Source organism: Chiroxiphia lanceolata, chromosome 7 (genome assembly GCF_009829145.1).
Source record: "Chiroxiphia lanceolata isolate bChiLan1 chromosome 7, bChiLan1.pri, whole genome shotgun sequence".
NCBI classification, from domain to species: Eukaryota; Metazoa; Chordata; class Aves; order Passeriformes; family Pipridae; genus Chiroxiphia; species Chiroxiphia lanceolata.
In genome coordinates this window covers 27,120,516-27,138,032 of record NC_045643.1, presented here as the reverse complement: position 1 = coordinate 27,138,032, position 17,517 = coordinate 27,120,516, and the positions used below count along the sequence as shown (strand labels likewise).

The 17,517-nt window shown below is 42.3% G+C and overlaps 1 protein-coding gene across 3 annotated transcripts in view; it reads right to left on the bottom strand.

Moving 5' to 3' along the window:
- The window catches only part of EPB41L5 (erythrocyte membrane protein band 4.1 like 5), a 53,980-nt gene extending 37,352 nt beyond the window's left edge, over positions 1-16,628 (bottom strand). Inside the window, exons 1-3 of one of the 3 annotated variants that reach the window (XM_032693595.1) lie at positions 16,460-16,628; positions 15,321-15,505; positions 4,625-4,729 (exon numbers count right to left, since the gene is read on the bottom strand). In XM_032693595.1, the coding sequence (XP_032549486.1) occupies positions 4,625-4,729; positions 15,321-15,500 (285 nt within the window). In that variant the 5' untranslated portion in view covers positions 15,501-15,505; positions 16,460-16,628. Of the gene's footprint in view, positions 1-4,624; positions 4,730-15,320; positions 15,506-16,254; positions 16,329-16,459 lie in introns of those variants that run through there. The other 2 variants (XM_032693594.1, XM_032693596.1) reach the window with 2 other exon arrangements.
- Between the last annotated feature and the right edge of the window lie 889 nt (positions 16,629-17,517).

Sequence of the window (17,517 nt, the reverse complement as noted above, 5' to 3'; positions counted from 1 at the left end):
TGCTAATTATAAGCTACACATGAAGCCAAAATAATGGCCTCACTTCTATTGTGTACAACAGCATGAGAAAAAGAAGCTATAGATGGCAGATTGAGAGAAACACCTACACATATACACTATGTTTCCCAAAATAATTGTATATTATCACAGTGCTGGAGAGTTTAGCCCAGAAGTTAAAGCTGGAAATCTAACACACGGCTAGTGGGAGAGATCTTCCCAGTGCTGTGCATGGCCAACAGCTCCTTTCTCCAAAGGAGGTGACTCAGTTAAACAGGAAACACGGCACCCTAATTCAACATAATTGCATTGACTCAAGAGCCAGAGCAAACTGCCTAACACACCATGTCCTGCATGGTTCACCATGCCCAGGGAACACCACCTCATCTGATCAATCCCAAATGTCACCTTGCAACTAATACAGATAAATTATATACTTAGCAACACTCCTTTTTTTAAACTATGTGCCATGAAGTTCACAGAGGGCCCCATAGAGGACAGAAAAGCAACAGTAGTATGAAAAAGAACCGGTATTTTCAGGTTGCAATGCCAAGTGCAAACACATTCCTGTCTTCAGAACAGCCCTGCCTTCTGCAGAGAGTGTGTGAAGTCAGCCTGTAATACAGCCGGGATGTGCAGTGATTGCTCTATTAGCTGCAGATCAGAACAACTGAACCATCTGCTGCTGCTGTGCACACAGTTGAAGATGCCCTCATTACCTATTAAAACAAAGTGGCTACAGAAAGCTATCTGAAATGTATCTAATAAATTTTTAAAATAAAGCAGGAAGCTAAAGGAAGAATGAAGTAAATATTTACATCTATTTTGCTTACACTACCAGGGAAACGAAGTCGAGTGATATTTCTCTCTTTCAGAAAATCATAATCTTTTTTCCTATTCCATAAACTCTCTGTAAGAGACAGCCTGCTTACTGCTTCCTCCACCACAAAAATATACAAACTACCAACTCAGAGGCCTGCAGGTGATTTAGATGCAGGAATGACAAAGAGAGCCCTTTCTAGGCTCCAGGACAGGCTGTGCCCGCCTGTTTCATCTCCCTCCCGTTTTCTCTCATCTCCTCCACATTCCATGGGAAGGCAACCAAGAGGCCCACGACAGGCACCGATAGCACTTCACTCTGCTCAGCTCCTACCACTGCTGCTCACAGGAGCTCTGTCTGAATGGTGAGGGTGTGCATGGAAGAAGGGAAACAGAACTGATTTAAAATGGGGGTGGGGGTGAAACAAAAAAAAACCAAACCACCAAACCAACACAAAAATGAACAGACACAGACGTCAAGAAATTTGAGATTTATTCTAAGTGATTAAAATGGAATTCAAGTGGACCTGGCAAAAAAGTTTACTTTTGATGAGAGTTTGCTCAGCACGGTCTACTGCTGAAATCCAGAGATAAAGTTTGCTAAACAGAAGGCAATACAAACAACAGACTGCACAGGGTACTGGAAGTCCTTACTAAAATAGTTTGCTGCTGCAGAAATTGAAAAAAAAAAAACCACATTAAAAAAAAATAAAAAATCAAAATTTCAACCCAGCAAGGGTTTTCAAAAAGTTTCTGTAAATGAGGTTTGTTTAATAAGACAGTGAGGCTAAAACTGGTCCCATAATTTATGGAATTAATGGGTTCATACTTAGTGCAATGCTATGCAAATAATTTTCAGCATTAAGCACTACATCAAATAAAACTGCAAGAGTAACAAACCATTGTGTTGTAGAATTCCATTAGGAAAAGCAAGTACCTCATGCTTGCAACCTGTAGGTTTGCATTAGAAATTTGCTTGAATGTTCAGTGCCTCTTAAGCACTAGAACATCTCTCAAGCATTGCTGGAGGAAAAGTCCAATAGCCCAACAAGTTACCAGGAATCTTCATCTTTTGCATCACTGGACATGCTGCACTGTTCACTGTAACTCAAATTAACCTGTTCCCTTGGCTGCCAGACCAAGTCTGATATATGGTGGATAACCCTGCAAACAGCTCTTTTTGCCATCTCCTGCCCATTACTTGGAAGAGGGAATCCATTCCTAACCATCAGACTACAAAGAACACAGAAACCACAAGAAAACAACAATTCTTTCATTCAATTCAACTAACTGTTTCAAGAACTTCTTTAAAAAAGCTATTATTTGAATATTAAAATCCAAAAAGTCAGGAAGAGTTTATACTGTGTTACCCCCAAGCCCCAGTGCATCATAAACTCAAACTAGTGACCACTTCAGTAGCAGAAAAGAAAAAAAAACAACAATCCTTTAGTGTTCAAAATGGATCTATTGAAAACTCATTTGTAGTCAAAACAAGTGGGAAATTTCTCAAATTTTTGTTTAACTACATGTTCCTAGTTTATGTCAGCAAGTGTAACTATCTAGTTCAGTAATATACTTAGATTTAAATGGGGTAGCAGAAAGACTAACTCCTTCAGAGCTAGTGGACAATTCCACAGTAAGGACTTGATTCTTAGACTGTTTATTTAACAGGTCTCCTGAATAATCTTTGACAAGTCACTTGATTAGTCTCTGTCTTTGTTTCCAGCTGCAGATTGGGTTTCTGCTAGAACTCGCCAGCTCCTCTTTGCAGGAATGGCTGCTATTGCAACAGTTCTTCATTTCTCAAAGCAATTAATTATCTCTGGCTGTTGCATTCAGCTTTCCTGGCAAAATCCAGTCTTTTCTGCTTCGTTATACACAGTACATCATTAAGGTCCAGTTTAAACAGATTGTTATCTCTACTCTGCTGCTTTTCAGTCACAGATAGTTAAAAAAAGGAAGCAAACCAAGCTCAAAATCCCCTGTACCTGGTAGACTGTGCAGTATCAAATAATCAAGTGCTGTCAGGACTGGAAGTAACAATTTGCTGGACAAAAGCAAGCCAACAGCCACTGCTGAGGCAGAAAAGATTAACTCTTATTTCCCCACTTCAAGATGCAATGGCCTTATTTGCTAACATCAGCAGGAGAAAAACATTTATCATACAGATAGTTTCACCAGTTAAAACTAACCCACTCTATCAGATCCTAGAGACGTGGAAATACTTCAGAAGACAGGATACCTAAAACATAGGGGTACAAAAAGATAAATGCAATGAAGTCATTCACTATCAATACCCAACATCCTGGACTGTGCAGGCCTAACAAAATTAACATGATTTTTATAAATATAAAATGGTGTGCAATGAGCTGTTTTCTCATTTCTATTGGTATGCATGGTTCTGAATGCCATCCCTCCACTACTGTAGTGGTCTTTTCCTCCTTAGTGTTAAATGTCTCTGTTCTGCAAGAGGTTTAAGACCAGTTTACACTACTGGGAACTGCAGCCCAGCAACAGCTAATCCCACTAGCCATGAGGTTTGCTTCAGATCTTGATCACCAGTGATCTTCTCTAAAGAGAATGTTCTCTACAATTACAAGCTAAATATAAAATCTGATCGCTTCTTTGAAAAGAAGCCACCAAGTTATAAATGTGTTTTGGGGCAGTGTACTGTGTCCAAAGCTTCTTTCAAAGATTCAAGTCCGTGGAGTTTTCTGCCATTGTACAAAGCTGTAACACTTATGAGATCACCTTCAAATTGTTTTGGACATGGACCTTCACATAAGTAAAGGAATATAAGTCACTACTGCCATTTTCTATGCTGACCTTGAACAATTCAGATGTTTGGCTCAGCAGAAACTGCCTGTGCTTCCCCTTTGCCAACCTAATCATGAAATAATTCTGAAGTGTCTTTGAAAAACAGAAAATGTTAGGTCATAGACCTAACAAATAAGATTGACATATACAGTATGAAAACTCAGATCTCATTCTACCTGGGGATGCTGGGCTAAGTGAATACAGGTTTAACTTATAGGGATGCGGGACAGAGAAAAAACTGCTCCTTGCCTAACAGCTCACTTAACTTGGAGCTATCCTTGTGGGCAGGATTAAGTACTTGGCTCTAAGAAGAATCTATAGAAAACTGCACAGCCCCCAGGTGAAAGAACTGTGGTTGTTTCTGACAAACAATGCTCTGCTTCTGTTGTCAAAACCCTTCACATTTTTACAAACACACAATAAAACACAAACAAATGCGGGCTTGGAAGAACCCTCTACTCAAACTATCTGGTACATACAAACACACCTATATCCTCCCAACAGTTTCTAGCTGCAGGTCTGAGTAACAACTAATTTGAACAAATCAAAGGTATACCCCTCCTGCAAGCAAACATTAACAAGATGACTTTTGCTGACAAGAACGTTGATGGCACTGGCAAAGGAAACCTTTCTCCACTCTGTAGAACAACAAAGGGCCAAGTACACACTCTAGTTCTGCCCCTTTCTCTCTGCATCAGCAGCACCACGAGTTTCTAGATGATGCCAGAGTCTGGGGTCCTGCTGGACCAGCCTGCCCAGTGACAACAGGAGGTGTGACAGAAACACGCAAAAGACAAGAAAGGAAGAGACAACAGCGTTGTAATATGTTAGTGCTGAAGGTGGAATTAAACTCAGGGACACTTGAAACTAACACACCATAGAGCTTCTGCACAGAACTTAACTTGCAAAAGGCAGCTTTCTTATAGGATTTCTGTCAATATTAAGATTTAACTTTTAGACCGTCGCTTAAAAAAAGAGCATTGCTACTCACCGCCACTTGTGCAGAATCCATGAACCTTAATCCAAAGTAGTCGCTTTCTATAAGGTCCAGATGATACATGATCTGTTCAAACAGCAGCTGGCCTTTGGCTTTTTTCTGAAAATATAAAAGGTTTAAGTACTCATCAGGCAGGTTTATTGTGGTATCAACCTTCTTCTAGATATACTTCCTATTCTAATTCCAGTAGTAGGAGAATCACAAAATTTAGCATATGAAAATATAATATGGACCTTTTTTCCCCCTCATTTTTTGATGGCTGTTTTTCTTAAAGGTAAATGTACACCCCACAGGAAGCACAACAGTGTTAAAATGCCATTTTATCATTTTCCCTCTTAGGATCTCCTTACTCACTGAAATTCAACAGAACTGGAAACACTGCTAGTACAATTGCGATAACTAATGCACTGGAAAATTTTCAGAGCCAAGTACAGCAAATTGCTTATGAATTTACTACTGTTTGATATCTCGGCAATTCACCAGTTTTGAAGCCGGTAGCAAAGCCTATTGAATTAGGATATAGCATTCCATTAGCAAGTGCTTTTAACAGCTACCAGGAAATAGTTTGGGGCAAGCAACTTGAACAAATCATGGCTAGGCTTCGCGAACGAAGATTTGTGAAGGCACTATCCACATTTGCAGCAGGCACGCTGGTGGCTTATGAGGCCAATACGTGATAGACATATCCGATTGCAAAAGGCGCAGCAGAAAGACTCCTTAGATGGTGTATTTTGCAAGACACGGTTCTTTCTGCGTTGCCTTTTTTCCTCGAGAGTGATCCTGCGTGAGTTCTCAAAGGCTTCCGCAGCGTTATAGATGGTGTGTCTCCAGGCCTCCCGATTGGAGGCCAGAGTAGACCAGTTATGGTGATCAATATGGCCAAGGCTGAGATGTTGTTTCAGGGAGTCCTTGAATCTTTTCTTCGGGGCTCCTCTCATGCGGCAGCCAGTGGCAAGTTCACCATAAAGCAAGATCTTAGGGAGGCGGTGGTCCTTCATCCTCGAGACGTGCCCTGCCCATCGCAGCTGCGTTCTCAGTAACATGGCCTCAATACTTGTGACAGCTGCTTGCTCAAGTACAGATGATAACACATTTACAAAACTAAGTTCATAAAACTCACTTCTAGGTGCAAAAAGCCACCACATATGCTCATACATAATTTATGAAAAAACTTAGCCCTGGCCCTCAAGGAAACATCATTTTTACAGTGATGATCTAAAAAATTAAGCAGTTCTTTTTAAAGAGAAGGCATTTAAGTAGCACTGAGAAGTTTCTACACAGTATGCATTTTTCATGCTATGAACTCTTTTATAGTAATAAACAGAAAGAATAGTTTAACAGTTATACCTAAGAAGCCTAAATGTAATAAAATACATTAATAAATTAGTAAGTTGGAGTACAAGTCATGGTGTTGAAAAGAAATATTTTTAAATGCAAAGAAATGTAGAAAGGATTTATGCTTACTCTGCAAGAAGCTTAAGGATTCCTTTATTTCCATAATGCTATCATCTTGCAATCTTTTTATCATAATATTATACATTCACAACTTGAGAAATGGGCTTACTTTCTAAGCATATTTTAGTGAGCAACTAATTAGCAGATTTAGTCCAACTCTCAAAATTCTGGGTCAGCCAAATTCATATTCTCAGAAATAATCAGGTTTAATCAGCAAGTAATATCTAAGTAAGTAAAGTTGCATGTGTAATTTTTGCCACCTTCCTCTACCCTGATCTTCAAACATTTTATATTTAACTTTGCAATCCTAATCATTGGTTTACTTCATGCCTCACTGAAATCCAACGTGATATATCACAGTTCAAAGCAAAATATAAAAACTAGTCGGTAAACTGAGCCTGCCTAAGCAAGTTCTCACCCAGTTATTTATTTCCAAGTATTGGGGAGAACAGGGGGAATAGAAGGGAAGCATACACACAGAACCCAGAAACATTGTGTAATGAAAATACTGAGATTTTGGCCTAATCAAATTTGTTCAGGGCAAGTTTTTTCTGTTCACCTAAGGAAAAAAGTACTTTTCAGGCAATAACAGATTAATTAAACACCAGCAAGAGTCTCCTAACAGAAGCCCTAAGGCAAACCATAGATATATGTAAATCCATGCTTTTCTTCCACTATTTGAGTCTGTTGCCTGTCTTTACAGACCAAGACATTGAACTGTTCGTATTTTTCCTCAGCATAGGGTATCTTCTGCTTAAACAAGAATATATACTAATACAAAAGAAATAAATTCAGCACTTGCCACAGCAACACTAGAAAAACGCTGTTCTGCATGAAGCTCTCTGCAGCTTGTCTAAAACTAGTGGAAAATCTGCTCTTATTGAGCAGAATGTTTTAGATCCTTCTCAATTCCTCAATAGGTCATCTTTTAAAACTGTAATTAACCAGCTATCTCAGCCAAATTCCCTGTTGGTGACAGGAGCACTTTGACTCAAGCCTGGAATACTGCACATACTATCTCAGACTACCTACAACTAGAACCAAATTTCTGTAGCATCAAGTTAGTTTCACAGTGTGTTCACCATTTCAGTAATCTCAGCAGAGGACTCGAAGATTAAGTGGACCCAGAATAACTAATGTGGGAGAAAGTCCCTGAAGAAGCAGTGCATCGGCTGTGGAAAGATTTGCAGGGCTACTTGCTGTTTTCTGACTTAAATCACCAGGGCTGTCAACGTGGAGTTCATTAGGTACTACTCTGCATGTGAACTAAATCATCACCAACTGTATTTGGTGCAAGTCAGCAAAAGTGTCACACATTCTTTACTTACTGCAGTCCCTCCTCCTTATATTTAAACAAATGGCAGGCAAAAATATTATTGCTTTGTAACCAGTCAATTTTTAGGAATCAAAATTAGTTTCTTTGTATTCGATGAAACTGCGACATCAAGTGTTTTCAAAAAGCTACACTACAAAAAGATACACTTTTATTACATTTTCTTGTGAAAAATTGCCCTAATTTTTAACGGCAACATTCCATTTAAGTGACATTGTTATCCTGCCGCTAACCCCACGTGCTTCCCCCCCCGCCCCCCTCCTTTCTTTTCCTTGCAGCAGAGCTCAGGTTACTCTAAAAGAACAAATATTTTCAAACTGCTTAATGGTTACCGATGAACTATTAACGACTCCACTCACAAACAGTCCAGTCAGTGGCTGGTCCTCCCTCCTGGGCACAAATTAAACTCCTCACGGGTTTACAATTCAGTAAAACCTGACCACTTGATTTACACGCTTTGCTATTCTCTGTAGGAAGCAACAGCAACCACTTCACAACAACAGGAAAACTTCAATAAAATATATCATATATATATATATAAGGCTATGTATCTAGTGGTTTTGCCACACTATGGAATGAGATAAAAGCATCTTCTGATCACTTTGGTATGAATCGCATGGCCCCCGCCCCCCTTCCCTGAATGAAAGGGATGCTCCCAACTATGTCCTAATGACACCTCCTGCTGTTCTTAATAACTGCAATTGCTGGCTGAGTAGGTGTTACAAAGGCCGGGCTTAACCCCGGTAACTCAGCACCGAGGTTGAGTGTTCACCTCGGAGTGCTGGTTTGTCCCTTCATTGCCGGGATAAGGTGATTTGGAGACAACCTCCTCGAGTCAGGCACCTCAGTCACTGCCTAAAACTTGAAGAGTAGCATTTATACCCTCCTCTCACAACCTGCCTCACTGCAGCCAGTACAGACCACCACTGGTAAAGGAACACGGGCTTACAGCAGCTGGGGATGAGAGCTTGTGCTGGGTGGGCACCAGCTGAATAGCTCACTTCTTAAGGTTTTTATTAGGTTTTTAATCACAGAGAACTCTTTTTTTCTAAAACTTGAAAAAAACACAACAAACCAACCAAAAGGCCCACCTAATTAATTTACTAACTAAAATGCTTATCAGAAAAGGATTTTCTCCTACTTATTTCTTTGCTTTGTGAAGAAATAGAAGTCCCTATACAAGACAAACTCTGAAAAAAAGAGATCAATAGGCATTACCTTCATGGTGACTTAGTATCCCTCGTGGTTTTGGAGCATTCTTTTCATTCAGAAGATTTCTTTAAATGATTAAGTTAACATTTCTTATTAACAGTAGCCGTTGCATCCAGTAGCTCAAATAGCAAAACTCTCCCTTCCCAGTTTTTGTCAACTTATCAGGAGGGTTACCATTCATATGCATACCAGTTTCCTTAGAAATACACTGTTTACACACACCCAGGGCAGAGATGGATCCCCAGTCAGAATTTACAGCTACCCAGTTGCTAGGATGTCACCTACGCATGTTTGCAGAGCAGAGCAGTGCAGAAGCAGCAGATGAGCCTCTCCACTTTTTAAAGGAAGTAAATCCCCTTCTCCCAAACAACACGTTTCGAAACAAACAAAAAAAAGACATGAGAAAGCTCCAACAGTGAGCTCTAAAGGAAAAAGATTTCATCTCAATATCATGCAAACGGTGTCTATAGTTAACACCATTAAGGTTTGCTGGAGAACTGGAGGGTCAAAATCCCTTATCTTTACAAAGGCAGTGTTAGAAGTACACATTATTTGTATCACCCTGATCTTCTTAGGGTTTTAAGCACTGACCTACAAACGGAGCTGCTCTTCTCCTCAAACTCCAAGCACTAGTCTTGCAAATAACTTTTCCAAACTCCCCAGTCAATTTTCTCCTTCATCTAAAGATGCCACTGGCAGCAAAACACCAGTTCTGCTTCTCTCTCTGGTTTATCTCCCATCTTTGACAACATGTGCCATATACTCTTGTGAACATAAAGCCTTGCAGCCTGAAGGCTGCAGAGAATTTCTACCTCCAGAGGCACAGCTTACCAATTCTTCTGTTTACTCAATGTCTCACAAATACAGAAAGATAACCATTTGTGATTAAACATTTTATTCTGTTATTCTCTGGAGAAAGAAAAAGGCATTTCTCAAAAATCTTTATAAAGAATTGATTTCAATACCCATCATTACTGTACATTTATTAGAGTGCTACGTAGAAGGATTTTAATGTACTGTGCTCAGCCTTATTGAACCTATTACATAAAAAGACAAAGACTCAAAACATTCATACTTGTCAGTTTGTTTTGTGGAAGTCTCTGTTTCATCTCCCTGAAAGTTTATATCTTCCAGCTGTTTTACCCCATTTTTGAATTCTTTCTGATATATAATATATCCAAACTGCTTGTCCAGCATTAAGGTTTAAATGCCTCCCCGCAGTATAATGTCAAACATTTCAGTTTTATTTGGTGTTCCACCTGCAGGTTTCTCAGGAGCACTCTGATTAAGAGCACTCCAGAGCCTCAAGTCCTTGAGCTCTTTTGCAGGAGCAGTTCAGCAGGAAAGCAGGGCTTCAGACAAAATTCACTGTTACACTGTGAGTTAAGAATGCTGAACCTTGAGGCAACTACACTGGCCTGCAGCACCATCCCCAGAAACACTCTGGCAGCACACTGCAGGCCAAAGGATTCACTCTGGTAGCAACCACAGCTCGCTTCCAGCTGCTCCCTTCCTCCCTTTCCAACCGTGCCAGGGTATAGAGCATCGCAGCAAGGCTGAAATGCTCACCTGCCACCAACCCCAAAGGCCTGGACTCCCAGCAGGACCCGGGGCAGGCAGCCTGTGACTGCAGCTGCTCACATGTGCTCAAACAACTCAGCGTGTCCTGCCTATGTCTTACACTCAGTCTCACCGTGCATTTAAATCTGGCAGCTCAGGAAGCAAGGGATCACCCTGCACTACAGCTGGAGCCCCTCACAGCACACAGATGGGCACCTCTGCTTCAGAACACTTGGCTCAGGACTGGCTCAGGTTCAGTTCCCTAAAGGCCTTTCAGTAGTTTAAGCAAACCCTCAAAAGCACATCAATAGTTTCAGACAAAAGACCACATGGGAAACAAGTTTTAATCCAAAGCTTTATAGCCTTAACACACACACAGGGGCATGTTCAAAGGTTTGTGTCCTTACTACTTCTGTCTGCTGAGCTTTATTTTGAAAATTTAAAAGCCACCCTTGAACACTCAGAGTGCTCATTTTATTTGATGACTGATTTTCCAACATTTTTAGGAGTATTAGATTTTCTTGTTAATCAGCATCTGTGCCACAAACAGCACTATGTATTTCATATTTACAGCTTCAAATATTCATCAAGCGGTCATAAGTATTCAAAAAGCTCTTTAGAAAAACAGAGTGGATTACTGAGTAAAATCAAGTATCATAATACATCTCTGATCTTGTAGTCAGATCAACACAGATCATCTCTCTCCAAACAAAAAGCCATTGGCACTCATTAATGATTTTTGCATCCCAGATAGATTTCTTTTTTTAAAATAATCACTACAAATACAGACCTTTTTTATCTTATTCAGTACTCCACAACTCTAAACAGCTCATTTCCACTGTTCCAGAGAGCTCTTGGATTGGTTTGTACAAGACCTTGTTTTAATGATACTTCATTATAATAAGGACAAAACCATCTCGTTTTGCAATCTCCATATCAAATTTCACGCATGCATAAGTAAGGAATATTCCAAGATGAAAAGCTACTCAGGGAGCATCCATTCTCATAATTTGTTTCTTTCATCTTATACTACTAAGAAGCTTTTACCTAAAACTTAGGTTGCACTTGCAGAAACTGGAATACAATTAACATTCTATTATCCATGAGAAGATTATGTAAGTTGTGGGTTAAGCAGGGTCAGCTTCTTTTACCGAAACACCCCTGGCTTCCACCAAGTACAGTGCTGCTTCTATAAGACCCTGTACTTACTATCTGTCACTATCGTAAGGCTGACCTTGTTTCTCCACAGAAAGCAATCCACTAATTTTAAAAAAGGTGTATATTCCAAGTGTATGTATTTATTTATGTTACCTTTTCTCCCCTCTATCTAAGTTATCTTTTCCCTCTCCAAATTAGTGTTATGAATAGCATAGAATTGGCTATCTCTACAACAAATACTCAGTTTTTAGATATTTTGATTTAAAAATCCTCTGGAGATCCCTAGTACTCAAAACAGAACTTTATTTGAAATTCTTAACAAATATTTTTGTTCCCAAGTATTTCACAAGCTGTCAGTGACCCCAGTGAAAAACAGCTTTCAAGGAGAAACACTGCTATGAGCTTCCCCCCTAACCTGTCTTTCCCCACAAACCACGACCACCAGAATAACCAGTATTCCAGAGGCTGAGGGGTTTCCTTGGGAGACCAGATTGGTATGACTAAGCTGATGCACTCTTCAGGTGGCAAACCAGGGCTGTCCATGGCTTTTGAGATTTGGGAATTCCAGAGGTTCAGTGGGGAAAGATGAGTTTAGTTTCACATGGGAACAGGATTAAAAGTAAGATAAGGGATGTCAGCAAACGAGTTCTTGTCCTCTCACCACTCATATCACTCAGAAAACGTTCCACCCAAGGATCTTAAAAAATTGGAAGAAAAAGCATAACCCAACTTTTATCCAAGTTGAACAAGGCAAGTTAACAGTAAAGCAGAATGTATAATGAACAACATCAGCAGCAGCAGTTACAACCAACACCTATTGTATACAAACTTTTTCTAGATTAACAAAATAATAAGCTCCTTAGTGTTTCACTAAGCAGATAAGTCTGTCAAAATCACCGAATGCATTTGGACAAACATAAAGCTTCAAAAGAGTGGTAACAGATGAGGAAAATTACCAGGTCAAAACACAACTTTACATCTGAGAGGAAGGTGGGGAAAAAAACCTGACACCTTTCGATCTGCCCCAAAAGAACACTGATAACTCGTGTGAAGTTCATGCCTCCCACTTTGAACATACCAAAGTGTCAGTAAATAGTATACATGACACTGATATTCTTCAGTCTTTGACACAGCTATGAAATTAGTAGATTCTTAAAAAGAACCCAGTCTATGCATTGTGTACAACTGCTGTTTTGATGAACGGTTCAAGTCAGGCAGTTTTGTAATTAAAAAAAACGGAAGAAATAGAAAAGCAGACAGATTAAGTGGCTTGACAGACACCAGAGATAAGATCAGTGGACAAAAAGCAGAGTTACTACTCAAATCCTGGCTCAGTGTTTAATAAATTAAATCTCAATTGCATCCTTTACAATGTGTCCCTTCTGCCTCATTGTCAATATTCGTAAATCATCAGTCTTTGGTGCTTAAAACCTCTGAAGCCTGTTTGGCTTAAGTGTTCCTTGTGGTTGGGTTCTTTTTCCTTGCCGTTTTTTTTTTTCTAATTTAAACAGAAATTCAGCAATCTCAGATTCAATCATATGAATTGAATACTCTTCTCAGCAGCAAATTGACTGTAAGGATGCAGCTCAAGAGCATTTTAAGCAATCTTAAGCCTGGTATCACCTCTAAATGCTTCTTCACCACATTTGGGGAGGCACATGGGAAACCAGATTGGAGAATCACTCCAGCTGGAAACTAACATAACAAAATTATACCGATTATTTTCAGCCACAGCATTTTCTTGACTTAGCTTACTGCCTGGCTGCCAAAAAACTGTTTCTTCTGCCAAGGGGTACACGAAAACAAGGACAAACGCAATAACGAAAGCAACATCTTTTCTTCCTGTGGCAGCAACAACTTATGCCACTGTAAAGTATTTGTGTAGCCATGGATTTAAAAAGGTATGGCATTCATTCCTGCCAAGGCAACTCTTTCCCTGGCTGTGAACTAACCTGTTTGCTAAGTGACTCATTCTTAGGAAAAACTTTGTTATTTATTTTTTTTAATAAAACAACTTCACGCCACTTAGGTAGACAATGGGAGTGTGCACAACTGAACTGGCAGACCAGAGAGCACCTCTTTGAGATAAAGAGCTCATTTTAAAGCAAATCTACTGGCAAAAAAGTAGCAGAACCAGTCTTGGAAAAGGTCGTAGTTCAAAGAGGTCAAAGATTCCTAAAGAAAGTTTTTGTAAAGGAAAAAAATATATATACACGTGTATTTTTAATTTAAGCTTTGGATTTTAGAAAGCAATGTTGTTTTGCCAAGATTCTGTACCCCACACTTCATCTCCTGTTCCCCTACCTTTTCTTGCTTTCCCCTTTAAGAGTCAACCCCAAAATGTGAATGATGCAAGTGGAGAAACAAGAGTAAACACTTTAAGGAATCTGAAATTAAACATTTAATCTACTTTTATTTTAATCACCAAAGAAACTGGTACATATCAGCCACTGACGATGCACTGCAACTACAGCATCTGGCTACATTGATTCAGCATATTTGGTACTGTTACTCATAACTTAAGATTTCCACAGTCAAGGCTTTATATTGGTGTATAAAAGAAAAAACAAAAGTGAAAAAGTTTCCTGTAGAAATAAATAGTGACTACTGCACCCTGGTCTATGTTTTATAGTCCAGGTGGCAGGTCGTGACACCTCTTCGGGTTCAATTTATGCTCCTCAAAGCCTTAGAAATGTAGTTAGAGCCGCCAGGAATTTGCCTATAGAGCCAACTCCAGCTCCAAAGATTACTGCTCTGATTATGTAAAGACACCAATTTAAACTTGAGTACTTTTTAAATGTTAACTCTTGCTATAAAGTGTTTGTAGGCATTCCTGGCCTCAAATCAAACATCCTAGGCACTAAGCACCACTGGATATGTTCACTACACTGCTTCAGAGATGTACCAATTAGTTTTACTGCCCTCTATAAACACCTATCTCTATAGTCATTTTGCAAATAAAGATGCCATAGGGTTTCTCTAGCTCTAGATTACTTGGGGTTCTGGATAGCACAAGAGTAATTTCTGCTCACTACATCAAAAAGTTGACTTCCTCACACTATCGAAACACTCCAGAATTGCACTTAAAATAGGAAAGAGAAGAAAGAAAAGCCATTTCAAGACTGCCCATTCCGCATGTTCTTTTTCTAGTCAGCAGTTCCAACACCAGCACCCCTGTGATTGCAGCCAAAATCCCATGGAACTAGTCAGGTCTCGCAGATCCACAGTTTCCTAAGTTCCTAATGCTCAGCTCTTGGAGCTCAAAACAACTCGCTAACAACTACAACACATGGTAATGGAAAAACAGAGCACATGGCTTCTGTTGTTACTGTTCATCCTGTTGGCCAAAAACAGGTATATAATTAGGTAAGCAGAACAGGCACGTGCATATTAAGGAAGCTTTAGAAATGTAAAACAGTGGCTAACACCTCACTCCAATAAAACACAGTGCTATGAGACAATCTCTGCTTTATAATCTGCCCGGAGGAGGGGAAGGAAGTAGATTTTTTCCTCTTCCCCTCCCCTCTCAAGTTAGAGTTAAAAACTGCATCCATCTCTGACACAGAACCAAGACAAACAAAAGCCACACAGAAATTACTGCTCATACTTCTGCTCATCCCTGCTCTTCAACAGTTACACCAAGAGATTTACCCTCCTTCTCAAGACAGATAGCTCACCAAAAAGAAAATCCAATTCATCCCACATGTTACCCTCTCTCAGGTAAGCCTTGGCACAACAACTACATTAACACACTAGAAAGCGTTCAAAGGCTCGAAGGCATCTAACAAAACACTCTAGTTTCAGTGAAATGATAAGGTTAACTATTCTTTCAGCACCTTTTAGCGACCAGTAACTTGGCGAACACCAAGCCTGCAACGGCAAATAGCTGTGCTGTTTGTGCAAACAGCAAACACCACAACCACGTTGACACAAGACAACTGTATTTAACAAACAAACTCGCATCACTCGTACCGGCAGGTCCACGCTGACGTCCGTCCCGTCCAGCAGCGCTACTCGGCAGGTGATGATGGATTTTGCATCACCAGCCGCAGGGATGTGGGTGGCGGCCCTTTGGGCCTCTCTCAGCCGCTCCTTCTCCGCATGTTTCCGCATGGACCGCCGGCCCAGCGTGCGACGGAAAAAACTCAGCATCTTTGCTACGAAATCCAAGAGAGAAAGGGAACATGTTAGCTTTTTACAGGAAAAAGAAATAACCCGCATCAAAAGTTCTCAGAAAATACCAGACGTTAATAAAGAAGTGTCAGAGGGTCAAACAGATGTTCCACTCTGGTTTACACACCCCCAGTCTTCGGCTACTTTCGAAAAAAACAAAACAAAACAAAACAAAACAAAAAACAACCCAGCTCAAACCTTTAGCGGTGGCTGGGTGATTCTTTTGGGACGATCTAAAAGTACTTTTAGGAGAAAAACCAGCGATCGCGTAGATCTCCTGCAATTATCTGCGATCTTCCCCTAAAACAAACGCTCCCTCACACTCCAGCGAGGCGGGGATGTTCTCTGAGAGCTGGAAAGCAATTGAGCCCTACATTCCACCGGCTACTTTCCTGGCTGACACACTCCACCTCTCATGGAAAACAAGCGATAAGCGACCCCTTCCCGCCCCGGAGCGGCGCGTGCAGTTTTTCCCACAGGGAAGGCTCTGTCAGGACCGACGAGCGCCCCTCGGGCACAGCCGTTCCCGTCCCGCCAGGGCTGCGACCGGCGCCGGGCTGCTCCCTCCGGGTCGGGCAAACAAACACCTGGAGCCCGGCGGAGACTCAGCGCCGACCCCGCGGGCGGACCCAGCTGGGGCGCGGCCGCCCCTCAGCGCGGCCGCCGCCCCGCTCGGCTGCCCCTGCCCTTACATAACGCCCGCTCGGCGGCCCCGGGGGTCGGGCGGCCTCACCTGCCGAGCGGCCCCGCGGCGGGAGCGGCGCAGCCGGGGCAGCGGGAGCGTCCCCGCGGCGGCTCCTCCAGGCCCCGGGGGCGGGCGGGGGGCGGTGAGGGAGCCCCGGGAGGGGCCGGGCCGCCGGACGTGGCGGAGCGACGTGGGAGGCCCTTAAACGGGCGGCGACGCGCCGGCCATTCCCTTCCGCTCCGCGCTCACTCACCTGGCGGCTCCCGCGGCCGCGCTCTCCCGCTGAGCCGGGGCGCGCGGTTGGAGGAGGAGGGCGGCGGGGAGGGAAGGCGGCAGCCGGACGGGAGAGGGAACGCTGTGCTTGCCGCCGCGCCGGGCGGCCATCGCCCCTTTAACGGGGCGGAGCCCGGTGGCGAAGGGGCTCCCCCTTCCCGTGCCAGGTGGTTTCGCCCGGCGGAGGGGCCGCCGCGGGGGGCGGGGGGCGCGGCGCGGACCACGTGCTGCGCCGGGGGGGGAGCCTGGACCGGCCGGGAGCGGTGGGACAGGGCCGGGAACGGGGGCAGCCCCCCGGGAATTGAGGCTGGGACACGCGTTTCGTATCGAATTGTTTCGCTCAGTTTCTGTAGTTTTTGCAAACGTGTCGTAGAGGTTTGGCTCCGCGGCTCGGCCAGGACTGTGACCAGCCCTCGGCTTCCCAGCGGGGACTGGAACCTTCAGGCAAACGCGCGCCTAAACCATTAAGTTAAGAAGAAAAGCGCCTCTTCAAACACTGCCTGCAAGGACAGCGGGAGCAGTGTATTAAATAAAGCAGAGCCGTCTACCAACGAACACTGTTACTAATACACTGAAATACACTGAGATTCGCGACTACAAAATGCAGTTTGTATTCTAAGGTCCTTCAAAAGCACCAGCACAGCCTGTCTCCGTGATCCGCGGTACTTCTGTCACTTCTCTTACGTGTTACTCCAGTCCCGGGGACCAAGCCCTGCTCCTTGGCAGCAATTACAAAGGGCTGGACCTTACTGTGTTTTTCTTAGTACATAAATATTTGTGTCCAAGCCAGTATTTGAGATCTCCAAATGGAAAACTTTCGGAAAGGCAATATAAACTCTGCGTGCATAGTGCCAGATAACAGTGACAAAGCTCTGAGTAAAGGAGCTCCAAATTCCTTAAAAATCCCACGATAAATAACAGGCTGGGAAAGCAGAGACTTTGGCTAATGATAACACAGCATTTTCTACGCTCAGCTCTCAATCCCGGCCTGAGATAATCAGTCACTCACCTGCCATGCAGAGGAACTGGCATAACGAA